The sequence below is a fragment of the Paramisgurnus dabryanus genome, chromosome 3, assembly GCF_030506205.2.
Source record: "Paramisgurnus dabryanus chromosome 3, PD_genome_1.1, whole genome shotgun sequence".
In the NCBI taxonomy this organism is placed as follows: domain Eukaryota; kingdom Metazoa; phylum Chordata; class Actinopteri; order Cypriniformes; family Cobitidae; genus Paramisgurnus; species Paramisgurnus dabryanus.
Window position 1 is genome coordinate 3616739 of NC_133339.1, and position 17151 is coordinate 3633889.

General features: G+C 36.8%; 1 protein-coding gene across 1 annotated transcript in view; it reads right to left on the bottom strand.

Annotated features, from left to right (window-relative positions):
* prkar1b (protein kinase, cAMP-dependent, regulatory, type I, beta) overlaps nt 1–16080 on the bottom strand; it is an 80365-nt gene extending 64285 nt beyond the window's left edge. The window contains exons 1-4 of the mRNA XM_065253008.2: nt 15998–16080; nt 15106–15299; nt 9811–9981; nt 7969–8060 (exon numbers count right to left, since the gene is read on the bottom strand). Of these exons, the coding sequence (XP_065109080.1) occupies nt 7969–8060; nt 9811–9981; nt 15106–15282 (440 nt within the window). The 5' untranslated portion in view covers nt 15283–15299; nt 15998–16080. The remainder of the gene's footprint in view (nt 1–7968; nt 8061–9810; nt 9982–15105; nt 15300–15997) is intronic.
* Between the last annotated feature and the right edge of the window lie 1071 nt (nt 16081–17151).

Here is a 17151-nt window from a genome sequence, read left to right on the forward strand (position 1 = left end):
ACATTTTAACGCATTTTAATCGCACTTATTAATAGAGTCATTCGTAAATGCTGCAGACCCTGTTTTAGTTCGAGAACTCCGGGGTTGTGATGCAGTGTAAATTAAAGTAGACGGAACCTAAACGAACAGCTGATTTTAACGTGACAACGCATCAATTTCAAAGTAAAAATGATTTATTCTGGTAAATGGAGGTTTGCAACGGAGGTTTTGCCCAATAAACATCTACCAACAAACTACAGATTATTTTAACATGTATCCTAATGTCTGTTATATGTTAATGTTTGAGTATTGTTGGGTTTAAATATTGTTGTAATGTTGTTTTGTTTCAATTTAATTAGTTTATTACGAGTTTAATTTAAGTTTTGTTTGCTACTTTAAAACGAATTTCGTTTCAAATAATTTGTCTCGTAATTATAAACAATGTTTTGTTGTTAGGTTTTGTGAATATAAATTAAAAAGAACATTAAAAGCAACACCGTGCATCTCATTGATGCATATGCTACCGAATGCCAAAACATGCAGTGAGTAGCCTATATCACTTACTTTTCAAAAAATCAGCCTGGCAGTGCCCAGAAGTTAAATTTACACGCGCATTTAGAGCATACTGTAGCAGCACGTTTGATTTGCGGTGTGCTTAAGACTTTTAAAAATCAACTTCATATTAATTTTAATAGGCTACTTTGACGGAGGACACGCACAGAGAACAGCGACGGCAGGTAAAGGAAAAAAGTTAAACGAATAGAGTCAGTTTGTAAGAACATTTTTAAATTGACTATAAGATCATCAATATGAACTCTGAACAATGAACTATTATAAACATAACAGCAAGAAAAGCTGAAGAGTAACTCGCAACATTAAAGCAATAAGCATTTATGTAGGCTAAAGCTATATATCACCTCTTATTTTTTTTATTTAGTTAAGTTTCAATAAAGGCGCGTACATTATGCAGCGCTTTTCACATCCGAATCCCACTTAAGAAACTTATAAACGATGTGCAACCAACTTAAAAAATATATTATGCACATTTTTATATATTTTAATTTTAATATAGGCTATATAGTATATTATGTTTTGTTGTTTTTATACGCGAGGTGGGGCATCCGCGCACATAGGTACCAGAACACAGACAGTCAAAACCTGAGAAGTCCCGAACCCTGCAATTATTAAACAAATGACTACTTTAAGAAATGCGGGCCAGGAAGCGGGTCGGGTATAATATATATATTTTTTTTCTTTTCGGTCCGAGTTGCGGGCGGGTTGTTTATACATTGACCCGCGCATCACTGGTAAGCGTCGATAAGAGCATGGTTGTGTGTAAGATATGCAACAAGGAATTCACATATCACCGCAGCACATCGAGCCTCAAGTATCATCTCAATGCAAAACATACAGCAGCTAGCGTGGACATTAGCCCCACTCCGGGTACAACGACTTGGTTGAACAAAAATAAACAATATTTTGTTAAGCTTATGTATTCAGTCATTATTCATAAAAATCCATGTAAAAATACTTCTTAATGTTCTCAGGTCAAATATTTATATGAGATTAAAATGCGATTAATTTAGATTAATTAATTACAAAGCCTCTAATTAATTAGATTAATTTTTTTAATCGAGTCCCGGCCCTAATAAAAACCAATCCTCCTTTCTTGTAATCTACTTTGTTGCGACGTGAATTGCATTTGAAACTCAATAGCCACACTAGCTACCATTACAAACCCGTGACTGTCTACTTTAAAGGTCATTTTTAATAGTGCTGTCTGGTCTGCAGGTGTGTGAAACAGCTGTTTCTTACAATCATATGAAGTTTATATCAGATTTGACCAGGAAACCAGATAGCCATTATGCTAACAGCAGGTTTACATTTATAAAGGGAAGCAGAACAGATGTGGTTGGACACAATAAAAGTACTCTTATCTGGAGACATTTATCCTTCATCGAAAGTTTAAAAATTAAACTGAAAGTCTTTTTATGGTTTTAATTGCACTGCACTGCTAATGGTTTGGAAGGAAGCCTATTGCTACATTTAACACCTGTTACAACGGGCTTATCTACATGATGAAAGTGTTTGCTTGAAACTAATTTAGTTTTACTTAAGGAAAACCTTTAAATAGAGATTAATAGAGGCCACGCTAATCTTCTGTGCAGGCTTACGTCATACATTTTTTTTTTATAAATATGCATGTGCCAAACCTTAAAATTGATGGTCAGGCCCCTTGACATTAAGTCGCTCAGTTAAATGGTTCATTGCAGCTAATTGCTGGTTACAGCTGATTGGTGGTATCATGGGTTTTTAATTAAAACACAATAGCTTGTTGTTTGATATGCTGAGGGTCACTGTGGAGAGAGGGAGAGTTTGGGGACAGAGAAAACAAGGAAGAGGATATTTATGGAAAACTAAGAGAATCTTTCTGAAATACACAAAATCAGTGTGCTATATAAACTCATACTAGATGTACTGTAATAAATGGGTGAATTTTTTAAGTTATAGGTCACCCCAAATATATTTATTTTAATTTATTTTAATAAAGAAAACTAAGCTTATTTTAGTTTTATTTTAGTTAGTCAGCACATATATTTAAAATGAAATTTAAGGTGTAACTTTGGACAATTTAAAGTGCAACGTACAAATTCATGATGCTCAGCAAGTCATGCTTTACCCCAAGTTGCCATGACAAGGTCTGTGTTGGTATTGGATCAATATCGGACTAATATCGTTAACCACAATAAATCTGAACGACTCAAATACATGGACACATCTTGGAGACATACTGTGTATATATACAGTTTAAAAAATGCTGGGTTATTTTCAACCTAGTGTCAAATAAAAAAAAAGGGAACAAACCCTGCAGTTGGGTTAAATGAAACAAGGAAGTGTTTATATTTGACCTAACAATGGATGTAACAACCCAGCTTTTTGGGATAAAACAACACAGTTGGGTTTAGGGCTGTAACGATAAATCGCGTGTCCCATTAAAAAAATCCGTCTAAAATCGATTCTGCATTGCAAGGCTGCGATTCTGTGTTTAATGCGCAGCTTGTGCGTGTACTATGGCGTTTTGGTCAGTAAGAAGTCCTTATCAATCTAAAATCATTATGAGTCGGAGTCGTTTATAACGTGCATTTAAAAAAACAACACTCGATAAATAAAATCATTCAAAATATTCTTTATTATCATGAAAATACCTTAACAATCTGAAGAACGGGAATATTAATATTCTTGTAGAAATTTCCTGGAATAGCGTCCGTAATGCTACTTTTTCTGTGGCACAATTGGAGTTTCTGCACGAGAGCACCCTCTGGCTTTTGAAAGTGGTGGCATTTCACCGTAATTCATTCAAATTCATTAATTGAGAAAACGGGCATTTGCACGATTAATCGTTACAGCCCTAGTTGGGTTTATCCCTTTTTGATCCAATGTGGATATGAAAATAACCCAACATCTATTGGGTCTAATGCTACGTACACACCAAACGCTGGGCATCGCGTTACTCGCTCTAGATTACTCAAGGGATTTTACTTGGTGTCATGCGTATTTTTCGCTCGAGTTGAATATTTTCAACTTGAGGCGAATAGCGCATGTTTCGTTGAACGCGTCTGGTGTGAACCACAGTAAGAGCCCGTCCACACAGAGACCCGTTGTATACTTAAAAATTTTGAAAGTGCCAGGAGCCTGAAACCGGGTCCCACATTGGATATTTTTGAACAACACCCTTGCATTTTTATTTGTACACAGCCACATTTTGTTATACTTGAGTGACGGGTGAACTGCCAATGCTGTCAATAGAGTCGACGAGCTAGGCGGGCATGGTTTCAGCTCCTAGTCACATCAGCTTCACCCAGGTCTCTCCTCTTTACCCATTGTCGTCTATCCGCAAGTGATGCACTGCCTACTATTGGCTTCAAAAAAGCTCTTTATAAACCTATGGGTGACGTCACTGGACACTACGTCTATATTTTTTACAGTCTATGGTCTTGACACTTGTCAGACACCACTATGTCACTTAACACGCGTAACAACATGATTTAACACAACAACAAGATTTATGTGCATGCTCCAAGTCATCTTCTCTAATTTTAGTGTATGTCTCTTTTTAGTAGAATTGCAGTGCCACATACTGGTCTGGCATGTATACTACATTGATAGGAGTCAGTCTCAGTGGTTTCGTGTGTACGCAGATATTTCTAGTGAAGACTTTTTATAAAGCGAGGAAATAAAAGATTGGATAGGGAAAGCTCAGGCTTCATGTGGATGTGGCTTAAAAGCATATCAAATGTACTTGTCTAATTGTCTTGAAACAGTAACCAATCATGGACTATTAGCCATAATCATTGAACATTAGCTTTGCATGTCTAAACCTTCACTAACAGACAACCACCCTGGTCACAACATATAGTAAGTAGTAACATTTATTTGCATATATAGTTTAGCAGCTAGAGCTGAGCTGCATTACATTTGCCACAGGGCATTTCCCATGCAGCTATGAGGTCATTACTTTCATTGCCATAGCAACACAACTACATCCCATATACAAACAACCTGTACATCCTCACTGCGGGGTGGGCCTAAGGGTCACATGCCAGACACCCCTTTACAATATCTGCCATCTGGTTGTAATGTTTAGCTCCAGCAGTGGTGATTATCATCACATCTGGCCTTGTGTCTCTTATGATAATAACAAGAAGCTCTGACTGACTGCAGTAATAAAGCAACCAACGCATGGCACATTCCACTATATATGGCTGTACGCGTCCACGCCTGCGAAATCTCAAACCCAGAACTATGCCAATGGTGACTACGCTTACATTTACAAAACATGTGTCTCTGGGGCACCCGATAGGACATTAAGTTTACTGCAAAGAGCAATTTAGGGGAGGTGCAGGCTAGTGCTGAAAGATCTGGGCTGATAACTAAATGTTCAATCCATAAAATTGGATAGGAAACACTTGGTTGCTCCAAGGGGGCTGGGTCTTTTAAAGTGTACTGCAATGCCATGTTCTCAAAAACCATTCATATTGTAGAACAGGGGTACCCAAAATCGACCCTGGAGGGCCAGACTCTTGCAGATTTTAGCACAAACCATAATCAAACGCACCTGAAACACCCAATTTGTCTTAGTAAGTATACTAGAAACTACTAGAAACAAGCCAAGTTGGAGCTACACACTGCAGGACACCAGCCCTCCAGGACCGAGTGTGGGTACCCCTGTTGTATATCTATGATACACAACAGACAGGGACATAAGAACCATAGACATTAAAGCTGCAGTTTCTACCTTTTGCCACTAGATCTTCTTCTCTTTTTGAAAAATAAAATTGCAAGTTACTTCACGTACTTATCTTTACTTTGACTTTTATTTTATCTTTTAACGTTTTCTATGAAATCCAATCGGAAAGCTTAAATTTGAATAAGATTATGGTTGTGAATCGGGGTAAAAGCCGAAGTATGGTCCATTTTTTACATGTACACGAGGGTCCGTGTACAATGCGTGTGACGCATGTTTCGTTATCAAGAGAATTAAGATCAATTTAAAGAGGACATTTCAAAAGACCTTTTTTAAATGTAAAATAAATCTTTGGTGTTCCCAGAGTACGTATTTGAAGTTAAGCTCAAAATACCCCATATATATTTTATTATAGCATGTTAAAATTGCCACTTCAAGAGCAAAAATGTGTCCCCGACAGCAAGTTTTTTTTAAGTTGCCAGCCAGTGCCTGCATTTTTCATGATTTTCACAAAAGTTTACTGCCTTCCAGAAAATGTTCTTCTTTAGATATATAAACTAACAATATATCAAATGAAAGAACCGGCCACTATGCTTTCAAAAAAAATAAAAAATAGTTTCATCATACCTTTAGTTCTCCTGTAATCACCTCTCAAATATGGGTAGGTTTCTTTAAAAACACAAACTTTTGAGCAAAAAGCTGAGATAATTGCATTATTGTGAAGCACTTTGATAGAGATACCTTTCAGCGCGATCCCCAAAACATACACAGAGTTCTTACTTTCACGTGAGGCGTTACTTCCGGGTTGCATAAGTTGTGGAAGAGCGTTAAATGCAAAAAGAGTTAAGAGTTAAATGCAAATGAGCTGATCTAGGCAGTAAATGGCAGTGCCGTGGTTGGATAGTGCAGATTAAGGTGCGGTGTTATCCCCTTCTGACATCACAAGGGGAGCCAAAATAATAAAATGAGCTATTTTTTCACATGCTTGCAAAGAATCGTTTACCAAAACTAAGTTACTGGGTTGATCTTTTTCACATTTTCTAGGTTGATAGAAGCACTGGGGACCTAATTATAGCACTTAAACATGGAAAAAGTCAGATTTCATGATATGTCCCCTTTAATTTCACTTTACAAAGTACAGCGAAATTAAAGTCAGAAGAGTGAGTGGGTACTGTACGCGTACTGCCGGATTTTTGAAACCCCATTGTACGCGTGGGTCGCACATGCGCCTACAGAAGAATGTAGTATGTAGCCCAGGAGACGCATTACATTGTGTCGCAATGTGACAAACTAAAATCAAGATGTATTTTGTGATAAACTAAACTTTGCAAGGCTGTGCATTTGACTGTGCGCATGCATTTGCATACCCCTAAAAAACAGACTATACTCCAGGCTTAAGCGGCATTCAGACTTTTCAAAATTTACAGTAACAAAGCCTACAAAGACTACAATTAATAAATTTTTTAACCATTGGCCATTGCAAATGCCACCAAGGCAGATACCGCAGGCAAAAAAAAAAGAAACACTCCTAGCAACCAACAGTGCATTGATTTAATTCCCAAGTTTAGATTTAATTACCCCTCCATCCTCAATATACGATAACAGACTTGCTATAGCATACGCCAACATAAAACAGTTTTGCGATGTAGGGCCAACGTAACTCTTTAAACCAATAAAATGACTCTGACATAATGTCATTACCTCATCATTTACCAGAAACCGCAGTGTTATATTCCGCAAAAATCAACCCTGTCTGTCTACGTCAACCCTGTTGCTCTGATTTACAGATAAATAAGCAGATAATTGAACACTGTACGTGGCTGTCGACGGGGGCGAAGATCCTGTAACCATGGAAACAACAATAATGTTCCCTGAATTAGAAATCTAAAGATCTTTCTGGAGCTTTCAGTGAAGTTTTGCCTTCACATCATGTAGGAGCTACTCGTGATAACGGTCTTTGCCCAGTGAACATTCGTGTCGTTTTGATAAATGATGACTATATGATTATCAAACAAAAAAGATATAAACCCTAACACATAAAAACACACATCTGCTACGCCTGGCAAGAAACCCTGATCCCTGATAATAAGTGTGGTGAATTTCCAGGACGGAATCGCTCAATGTTTCGGGTACTTTGTGTATTTTGGGTGTTTCCAATGTTCTCACACAGGGTTTATAAGCAGAAAGTTGAGAGTTTGTTCCTCTTCATGGTGGATCTACACGGATAATGGATTTTCTTCAGTTGTGAAACAGTATTCCACGCATAAAGACTGAGCAACCTGAAGGAGGTTTTCCCCCTTTGTGTTGTTAGGGTTTGTGGCATCTCCCAGACGCAAAGTCAAAGCAAAACAATCCAAGTAGCACCATTTCCCCACACCCACATTAAAACACACTTTCCACTACTGTCCTTCACAATGCCTCTTTAATTTCGTGGTGGGTTGCCATAGTGATGAGAGAAACAGAGCGAATACAGTGGCTACGCAGAAAGCCCCTCTCGACAAGCACATAAAAAACCCTTGCTTGAGGTTTACGAATGTTAGATTCAAGACGAACGCACATAAATTAAGACAGAAGCACTTTTACAAATAACTACTTAGATGTGCATTAACTGAAGTCATATGATGGACCAACTTTATCATGTAGTGTCTCAGGAGCATTAACGTTTGGCTAAGAAATGTCAGAAACGTGATTCGCAATTAAACATAATTTATCGAAAACAACCACATCAAATGAAGTACATTTACCTTCTTTCATTGTCATCCAGGTGGGCGAAAAGCACATTCTTAGAAATGGCTTTAGCCAGAGCTGTCATGGTCTTGTAGTCCTTAGGAATGACCTGCAAATGTTGCAGCAATGCACAATACATTACATTAAAGTGTACACCAGGTGTTTTCTAAAAATAAATCTGCAGATTTAAGACAACACTGCAAAAAAGGACTTTCGTACTTAGTATTTTTGTCTTGTTTTCAGTACATTAAAAAAATGCTTAAATCAAGTATTTTCTTGATCAGGGGTCCCCAACTTTTTTTACCCCACTGCCCAGTTTTAGCTTTAAAAACAATTGCGGACTGGGGGGTGAGGTGGGAGGGGGGGGTTCGCTGAGTTGCTGTTCGAATAAAGTATAACGAATGGGAGTAAAGATCAAACAACCATGCATTAGAAAAATTAATAACTGCTTTATTTATAGTATATTTTCTATAGATGTGTAAAAACGTATTTTGGCGAATTGTTTTTTACTTTTATTGTTTCACTAGTTTGCCTGCCCATTTAGTCTTAATAATTAACGGTAAACGTTAAACGTGTACCCGTTAAAATATTATTACTGCAGTAAAAGAGTTTATTTTGATCATGGTGCCACAATCGCTGGATAATTTTAAAGTTGTTTTGCAGAAGCCTGCAATTACTTTTAATTTGCTATATCACTTGAATGTCTTCACGTATTCACATGATTTGCGAGGTACATTCTTGCGACCCGGTGGCAACTTCTCCACGACCCGGTACTGGGTCGCGACCCGGTGGTTGGGGACCTCTGTTCTTGATGAGCAAAATGAAAATTCTGAAAAATATACAATTAAAATTAATTTGTGCTTAAAACAAGCAATAAAATCTGCCAATATTTTTTTCTTGAATTAAGTGTTTAAGAAAAATTAAGTGTTAAAGAAAGAATTTTTTCCTACCTTATAGGCAGATTTTTTTTTTTGCTTGCTTGTTTTAAGCTGAAATTCACTTAATTGTTATGTTTGACTTATTTATCTTAGGTCATTTTACTCATCAAGAAAATGCATCTCAATTTAAGAAACAAGACAAAACATTTTGCAGTGAAATTATTTGCTTTCCAGAAACCAAAATAAATTTGAAATAGTATGATTAAAACATTACTATGATATTGGGACACACTTATCTTAAACTGGCATACTACAGCCTACAATATACAGTAGAAGGTATGTAAACTGAAATAAATTTGGACCCCTGAGATGAAGTGACCAAATAATGCAGACATAACCCAACATCACAAATCAGGGTTAACAATACTAATTGTGACCCTGGCAACAAAACATAATTGTGCAATTAAAAAAAGATGACAAAATAAGCTTGATGTATGGTTTGTTAAGATAGGACAATATTAGGCTGAAATACAACTATTCTGGAAAATCTGGAAGGTGAGGGTGCAAAAAATCCAATTATTGAGAAAATCGGCTTAAAAGTCCAAATGAAGCACTTAGCAACACATATTACTAATGATAAAACATATATATATATATATATATATATATATATATATATATATATATATATATATATATATATATATTTATTTTTTTATTGATTGTAGGACATTTAAAAAAATTCTTCATGAAACATGATCTTTACTTAATATCCTAATGATTTTTGGCATAAAAAATTTGACCCATGCCGTGTTTTGTTAGGTATTGCTACAAATATACTCATGCAACTTATGACTGGTTTTATGGTCCAGGGTCACAATTCTGGTTTTATTCAAATCTATTAATATTAAACTACATATATAAAAAATTAAATAAGCCAATCTTTACTGTGTATATGATACATTTATGTGTGTTTGCAACCTTTCTAACGTAGCTGACGGCATCTTCCTCCGTGTAGACCTCAGCACTGACCCCGCCTCTCCGGCGCCGGGCCTTCACCACCGGATTTGGAGGAGGAGGAGAAACTTCATCATCGTGAGAGTCCGACTGCGAGTTGGACTTCTGACGGGCCATGATCTGCTTGCATTCTTCCTGTAGAGAGAGAGAGAGAGAGGAAGTCAATGATATGCCAGATTTAATATTCATAAAATTTCTTTCCAACAACTGCTTGCTCAGACAGGAAGGGGCCATCGGATTGACATATAACCAATCACGGTTTGTTTTCTTTTATGAAAAAAGTTACAGCACAATAACAAACCGAATGGAAAAATTATTAGGTGATCAGAAGATTTCACAACACGTAAATCAGAATATACAGCTGGTTTTACAGCTGACATCTAGTTAACTTGCTAGTAAGTGCCTTAAAGGGACACGCCACTTTTTTTGAAAATGTACAAATTTTCCAGCTCCCCTAGAGTTAAACATTTAATTTTTACCGTTTGGAATCCATTCAGCTGATCTCCGGGTCTGGCGCTATCACTTTTAGCTTAGCTTAACACAATCCATTGAATCTGATTAGACCATTAGCATTGCGCTTAAAAATATTTTCCCATTTAAAACTTTGACTTTTCTGTAGTTACATCGTGTACTAAGACCGACAGATAATTAAAAGTTGCGATTTTCTAGGCCGATATGGCTAGGAACTATACTCTCATTCTGGCGTAATAATCAAGGACTTTGCAGCTGTAACATGACTGCAGGAGGCGCAATTATATTACGCAGCAGCCGAAAATAGTCCCCTGACATTGAAAGTTACTAAGGTAGGGCCCTATAAAATCCATTTTATTTTTTCCCAAATTCCGTTTTATTTTTTCCCAAATTCCGTTTTGTCTGTTTTCATTTTTGCAAATTCCGTTTTATCCGTTTTAATTTTTAGCATTTTTTTACCCTTTACTGTTATTTAAGTCATAAAAAGAGTGTGCCTTTAATGGTTATGATTAAAATGTAAATGATTTTGGGAAAAACGGAATAGCATGATTATAATGACTGTAAAACATGCATTTACACACACACACACACACACACACACACACCTGTTTTGGAGGGGGTCTGAAACGACAAGGGGGTGTGTCGCCCAGATTAACTTCCCCCGGTCTGCATTTCCCCCAGACATACGTTTTTCTCCCACACAAAACAGAATTTTATTAAAAAATGTACCATTTCGCGAAATTCCGCGTTAACACTAGATTCCGTGTTAATTTGCCAATTCCGCAATTCCGTCCACGATTCCGTGATCGTGGAAATTATAGGGCCCTACTAAGGGGAATATTTTCGGCTGCTGCGTAATATCATTATGCCTGCTGCAGCCATGTTACAACAGCAAAGTCCTTGATCTTTGGTTATTTTTTAGCGCGATGCTAATGGTCTAATCAGATTCAATGGATTATGCTAAGCTATGCTAAAAGTGGTTGCGCCAGACCCGGGATCGGCTGAATGGATTCCAAAAAGGTAAAAAGCAAGTGTTTAACTATTCGGGAGCTGGGAAATTGGCATATTTTAAAAAAAAAGTGGGGTGTCACTTTAACTTTGAATCTTTTAAAGATGTGCTCCCATTAACTTTGAGATCAAGTGGTTATTTCATCTTCTGAAGAGCTTGTTTTATTGAGAACCATGACTTGTCAGGCATCCAAACAACCTGATAAACTCCCACTCTTATACACTTGGATGTTGGGTAGTCAGCCAATCAGATTAGAGCTTCTCAGACCAAGGAAGTGCTTTCCTATTTAGTGCAATATACATCTGACAGTTGCAGTGTGGGCAGTCTGTGGTCTGACATTTTTACAGTAGTTTAATTTAGTAGATGTCCTGAACAACACGAAAGGGTAGTAAATTTGCCCACGGGGTATTGTTGAGTTTTTGAAAAATGTTTAAGCATTCTCCCAAAATATATAAGATTTGTCACCAAAAATCATTCTATTTGCTGAAACACAAAAAAAGTTGTGGCCAAATTGAGACAAAAAACCCATAGTGGATGAAAACATCGCCAACAATACATAAGGGTTAAAAACCTGGATCTTATTATTGCTGGCAAAAATCCTTTAACTAAATAAACACGGTCCTAATGATACATTTTTGCCTTTGTAATACTCTTAAGGAACATCACTAAACAAATCTGACATCACTCGGTTAATTCCATTATCAAAGCATCTCTTTTAAGGATAAAGACATAATATTTGGATTGAGTAGTAAGCATTAACATCTTTCTCTGGAATATCCCAAGACACAAATACCAAAGTGACGGCAGATGCAACAGAACAGCTGGGTTGATCACACACACACGCACACAACAGCTATAGACAGCCATCAACAGGCCTGTGTGCGAAACAACACTTTAAGTGTCCAAACACACCTGTGAGAAAAAACATGATCATGCGCCTGACTAATGCATGGAGGAAACCTGACACTATAACAGAGAAGATGGAGACCCACCGCAGACACACAGACTAGATTTATCTAAACATCTGTCTGACTGAGTCCCATTATAGGATCAGCACTCTACATACACGACTACACAATTATGACCAGGTTGAAGCCATAAATACACCAGCAAATGTGCTCAGACCTACAGAAGCACAACTATGGAAAACTGGGAATATGCAGATTAATACTCACAACCCTTGTGAATACAAAATTCAGATCCATAATGAATTTTGTACTACGGTATGTTTGCTAACAATTTTGCATTTTAAAAGACATCTAATAGGTGTCCAAACACAGCACAGATGTCTAAAACAAGGCAACATTTGGGCTGTCACTGACAACTTTAAAGACCATAGCCCAAAAATATTTGAAATGAAATAAAATAAATACACAAAACCAAACACCTTGCAATCACTGTTGGCTTATCTTACATACAACATTATAATTTACAGTGAAATAACTGTTTAATTGTGTAACAACAAAGTTCACTAAAACATGATAAAACAAAAACTATCAAAGCTATATTTTACTTTAGCTATTACACGAGCAAATACTACTGTTTATCAACAAAGCAGGCCCAGCTAACATATACCAAATGATACATTAGTCTGTCTTTAATATGGTGTATCTTAAATTGCATGTCTAGTAGTCACTCAAAATAAAAAGACGCTGACTATGCCCTACAAAAAAAAAAAAAAAAAAAATTGAATCCTGTCCAATCTCTAACACACATTCAGAGGACAAACACAGGGTGGTGTGTTGCTTTTTAGCACACACAGACTTGCATCAGTCTAAACAGAAGGTGATAGACTTTTAAAAAATCTGGGTCAGTAAACAACCCCAGGGGCTCAATGAAATGTCTACCATGACTCAAACTATCCTACAAACACACTTATTTTCTGATCACGAGACAAGGATGCCCTGTGTTGCTTATCTTCCCATTTGATCGTGTCTTATGAATACACAATCCCATCGGCTGTTTGATGCTAACATTAGAAACAAAACCATCTGGGAATATAAAACGCCTGTTGTTCCTACACCACATGATCATGATTATTTTATAGCCGGATATTAGCACCTCCAGCTAAATGTATGACCACTGTGACATGCATACAGTGGCGGCTCGTGACTGCTCATCAGACGAAGATACAGAATTTGAGCAATAATCAGTTGTTTGTAGATTGTTAATGGACATTTCTGAGTGGTAAGTTTGTGTTTTTTTCAGTATGGACCTGCAAAATGTAACTGTAACGTCAATAGTAGAACTTGAGCCTAAACGTTAGCATATAGCATTACCAGCATACAGCGCTAACGCTGCAGTCACAGCTTTGTTTTTAGCATCTTAACAACATTGTAATTAATTTAATGTGTAATTTAATGTTGGGGGCATACATCTCGACTGTAACGTCACAGTCGGTGTTATGTTGAAATTGGCCTGTTTTCCAGCTGTCTTTTGCATGCACAAGGTTTACATTAGGAGGAGGAAACAATCGTGTTTAAAGCTCACGATATGTCATTAACATGTACAGAACTCTTATTATTCATCTATGCCTACGTGAATCCAGTTTTACATTCTGTGACACCTGTAATGATGGAGGTGTCGCTGTGCATTTGTTCTGGGTAGGTATATATTTTAAATGGCAAGGGACTGTCCAAAAAGGCCATGTGACTGACATGTAAAGCAACCAATCCCCTTTCGCTTTGTGCCGCATCATGTTTAGGGGCGTGGAGATTTCACCACAATAACAGACAAATGTCTCCATGAAATCCTGTTGAATTCAACCGATCAAACCTACTCTGCATGTAATGGTGTTAAACATAACAATATGTACATTGTCAAAACAAATCCAAATTAATGTATGAAATGATGTGTTATTCAGAGTACAAGAACACCTGAGGGTTATAAATAGGTTGGTATGATGCATAAATTGATCAATTCATGAATGGGTTTAGTTGCTCACTTTAATCTGGAAGCACCCCTCGAGCACCGTCCCTTCCCGCAGTGCCCTTCAAAGGTGCAAAATGCAGTTTCGAATTCACCCAAAAATAGTTTATCGGTACAAGAACTAGCATTAGGAATCTTCTACGTAAAGCCTTAATCATATTCTAGTCTTTAGATAAAGTATTGCCCAGGTCCCTCTTTTGAGCATTTTGTGTTTACGACCAGATATGATCCTAATAAAAAAAATCATAAAGAGAGCTTGAACAATAATGATGCTCTTTGAGAGCTTTAAAAATAAAATAAATATAACTGACACAAACACATATATATATAAAAACAATACTGGTATGTAGGACTGGCCATTGCTGACCAAAATTCAGGATTTCAAACCACACATGAATGTAGCTTGAAATGGATTGGTAAAAATCAGATATTGTGTGTTTTTTGCCGTTCAAATTTGCTAAAGTAGAAAAATCGGATTTGGACTGTGGAATGAAATATGTCAAAAGTTAACAAAAGCTCCTGATAGTTGATGTTAATGGAGAGATGACGGAAACTAAAAGCCAGTCATTACAAATATCACAGCATATTCAGCTCGCAGCAGATACAGTTTCCTAAAGCAATGTACAGTACATTCATTACAGCAACAATCCCACTGGTGCAAAACTAAGGTTAAGTGCCAAGTCAAAGGGGACGGCAATGATCTCAATAACTCTCCAGATCCTGCTTCACCAGTTCCTTGGGAATACATCTACATCCTTTGTGCCAGTAGCCACAATCCCAAACCATTATCCTTTACAAACTAAATCTGTAACCAGAATGGACAACAAAAACATATAATGACAGCAAATCACCTTCTCCAGCTTTTCGAAATGTTCCCGCAGGAACTTCAAGGGCCGCTCCGGCTTGGCGATGCACAAGTTGACGATGCACTCTTTCAGGATCTGCTGTATGTTGTGTTTCTGCACAAATACCTCGCAGCCTTTGAGACTTTCGTCTTCTTCCAAATTGGATGAGGAGGAGGTGGCCATCTTATCTTTGATCAATGCTGCAGGAGATGGAGGGAGGGAGATGCAATGAGAGATGTTCTTTACTAAAACAGGGTATCACCGATATAAAGTCAGCGTGCTAAATGAGTCACAATTAAAATGCAAAAGACATATTATATCCATCCATCAATCCATTTAAAAGCGTACACACAGCCAATACATACAGTACATACAGTAAACAGTTCATTTTATGCAAGATTCAATAGTTTCAGTCCATATATTTGACAGTCTGCATAACAAATATTTTCCCTATGTTAACTAGCTCTTAAAGACAGAGACGCTTTAATATTTGTGCATTTTGTATTTGTACGTCTTGTACGTTTTTCACAACAAACACTGCAAGTGATACAGGCCATTCCTGTTACTATTGCAGTGATTCCCATATATCCAAATGTTATGTCGAAAATTCACGATTCAGTCCCCAACGTCGACCTTTACTTTCATAAAACAGATAACTCGTTTCAGAAACACCTAATATGTCGTGAGTAAAATTAGGCGTCGGTGTGTTTGGCTCTCGAGCATCACTCTGTCATCACCTGTTTACGCCTTTATCACATATTGATATTATTCTTCTAGATAAAACACGCGTAGTGTATAAATGTGTATGGTTTTATATGATCTTAAAGTTCGCATCTGTATGTATATCATGACAGAAACATTTACATGCGTCATTGTATTAAATAACAATATTTCTTACCGTTATTTGGCGGCTTGAGCTCAGGGATGTTGCTCGTTTGGTCCTGCTGTTCACGAGACCCTGTGACGTCAATGCGTCTCCCTATTGGACGTTCGCTTTCATGCAGCGATGCGCAGACTGGTCGTCGTTTGACATCAGAATATCGCGAGAGCTTTTCGAAAAGTGTGTTTTTGAATCGCTCTCGCGGTACTTAATGTCATTCGCTGATTATTCGTAATTCGTAGAATAGAGTTAGATGACATACGTTGATATATTACACAGCATTTATAAGAGATAAAATACAGTGTGTACGTATACGTTCAGTGTTTATAGGATTCTGTTGCACGTGGCTTGTTTTAGGGAGTTTTGATAATCCTCCGTTTAGCCAATCGTCGTCATTATAGATTTGTGCGTCAACTAGAATGACGCGCATACTTTCACGTGCTGTAAGATCAGACCTCTGTAAACAGTGGCTTTTTGTGATTGAATACACTTATATGTGGAAAGCACTGTGGCCACGTCAGATTTTATAATGAGTAACTATAATAACAAACATCAAAGGCACTATTCTTTAATCATACGCAGATTTTTCTTGAATTATTCATTTAATCGTTGCAAAGAGGCAATATTACGTATACAGATAGTCCACAATATATAAAAGATTTCGATTTAAGACCTTCTATAACAAATACTTATTTATAATAAACAGTAAATAATACTTACCCTACAAACCCTGGGGCCTAAATAAAAAGTATGTTTTGATTTGCCTTGATCATGAATATAATAGGAGTTTAATTCTGATAATGTAAATAAAAAATATCTTTACAGATATCTTTAAAAAGATATTATCTCTCAGTATGTCATTATTTTTATTTAGCAAATATAAGGAAATATTTTATCATAACTATTTTTCAAACAATTTATTATTAAATCATTTTATTTTACAATGATTTCACCGATACTTACCAAATGTGGGTTGAGCACTGCTAAGCTTTTGTGCCATTTAATTAATTAATTAATTTTTATTTTTTGTTTTTTCTTTGTTTAACTGTGTAGGCTTTTAATTTACAGTTTCTTGTTTTTTATTTGTTTGTAATCAAATTATTAAAGCAAATATAATACAATTAAAGTTTGCATGTACAACAGCCGTAAAACTAGTTGAATTGTCGTAAAAG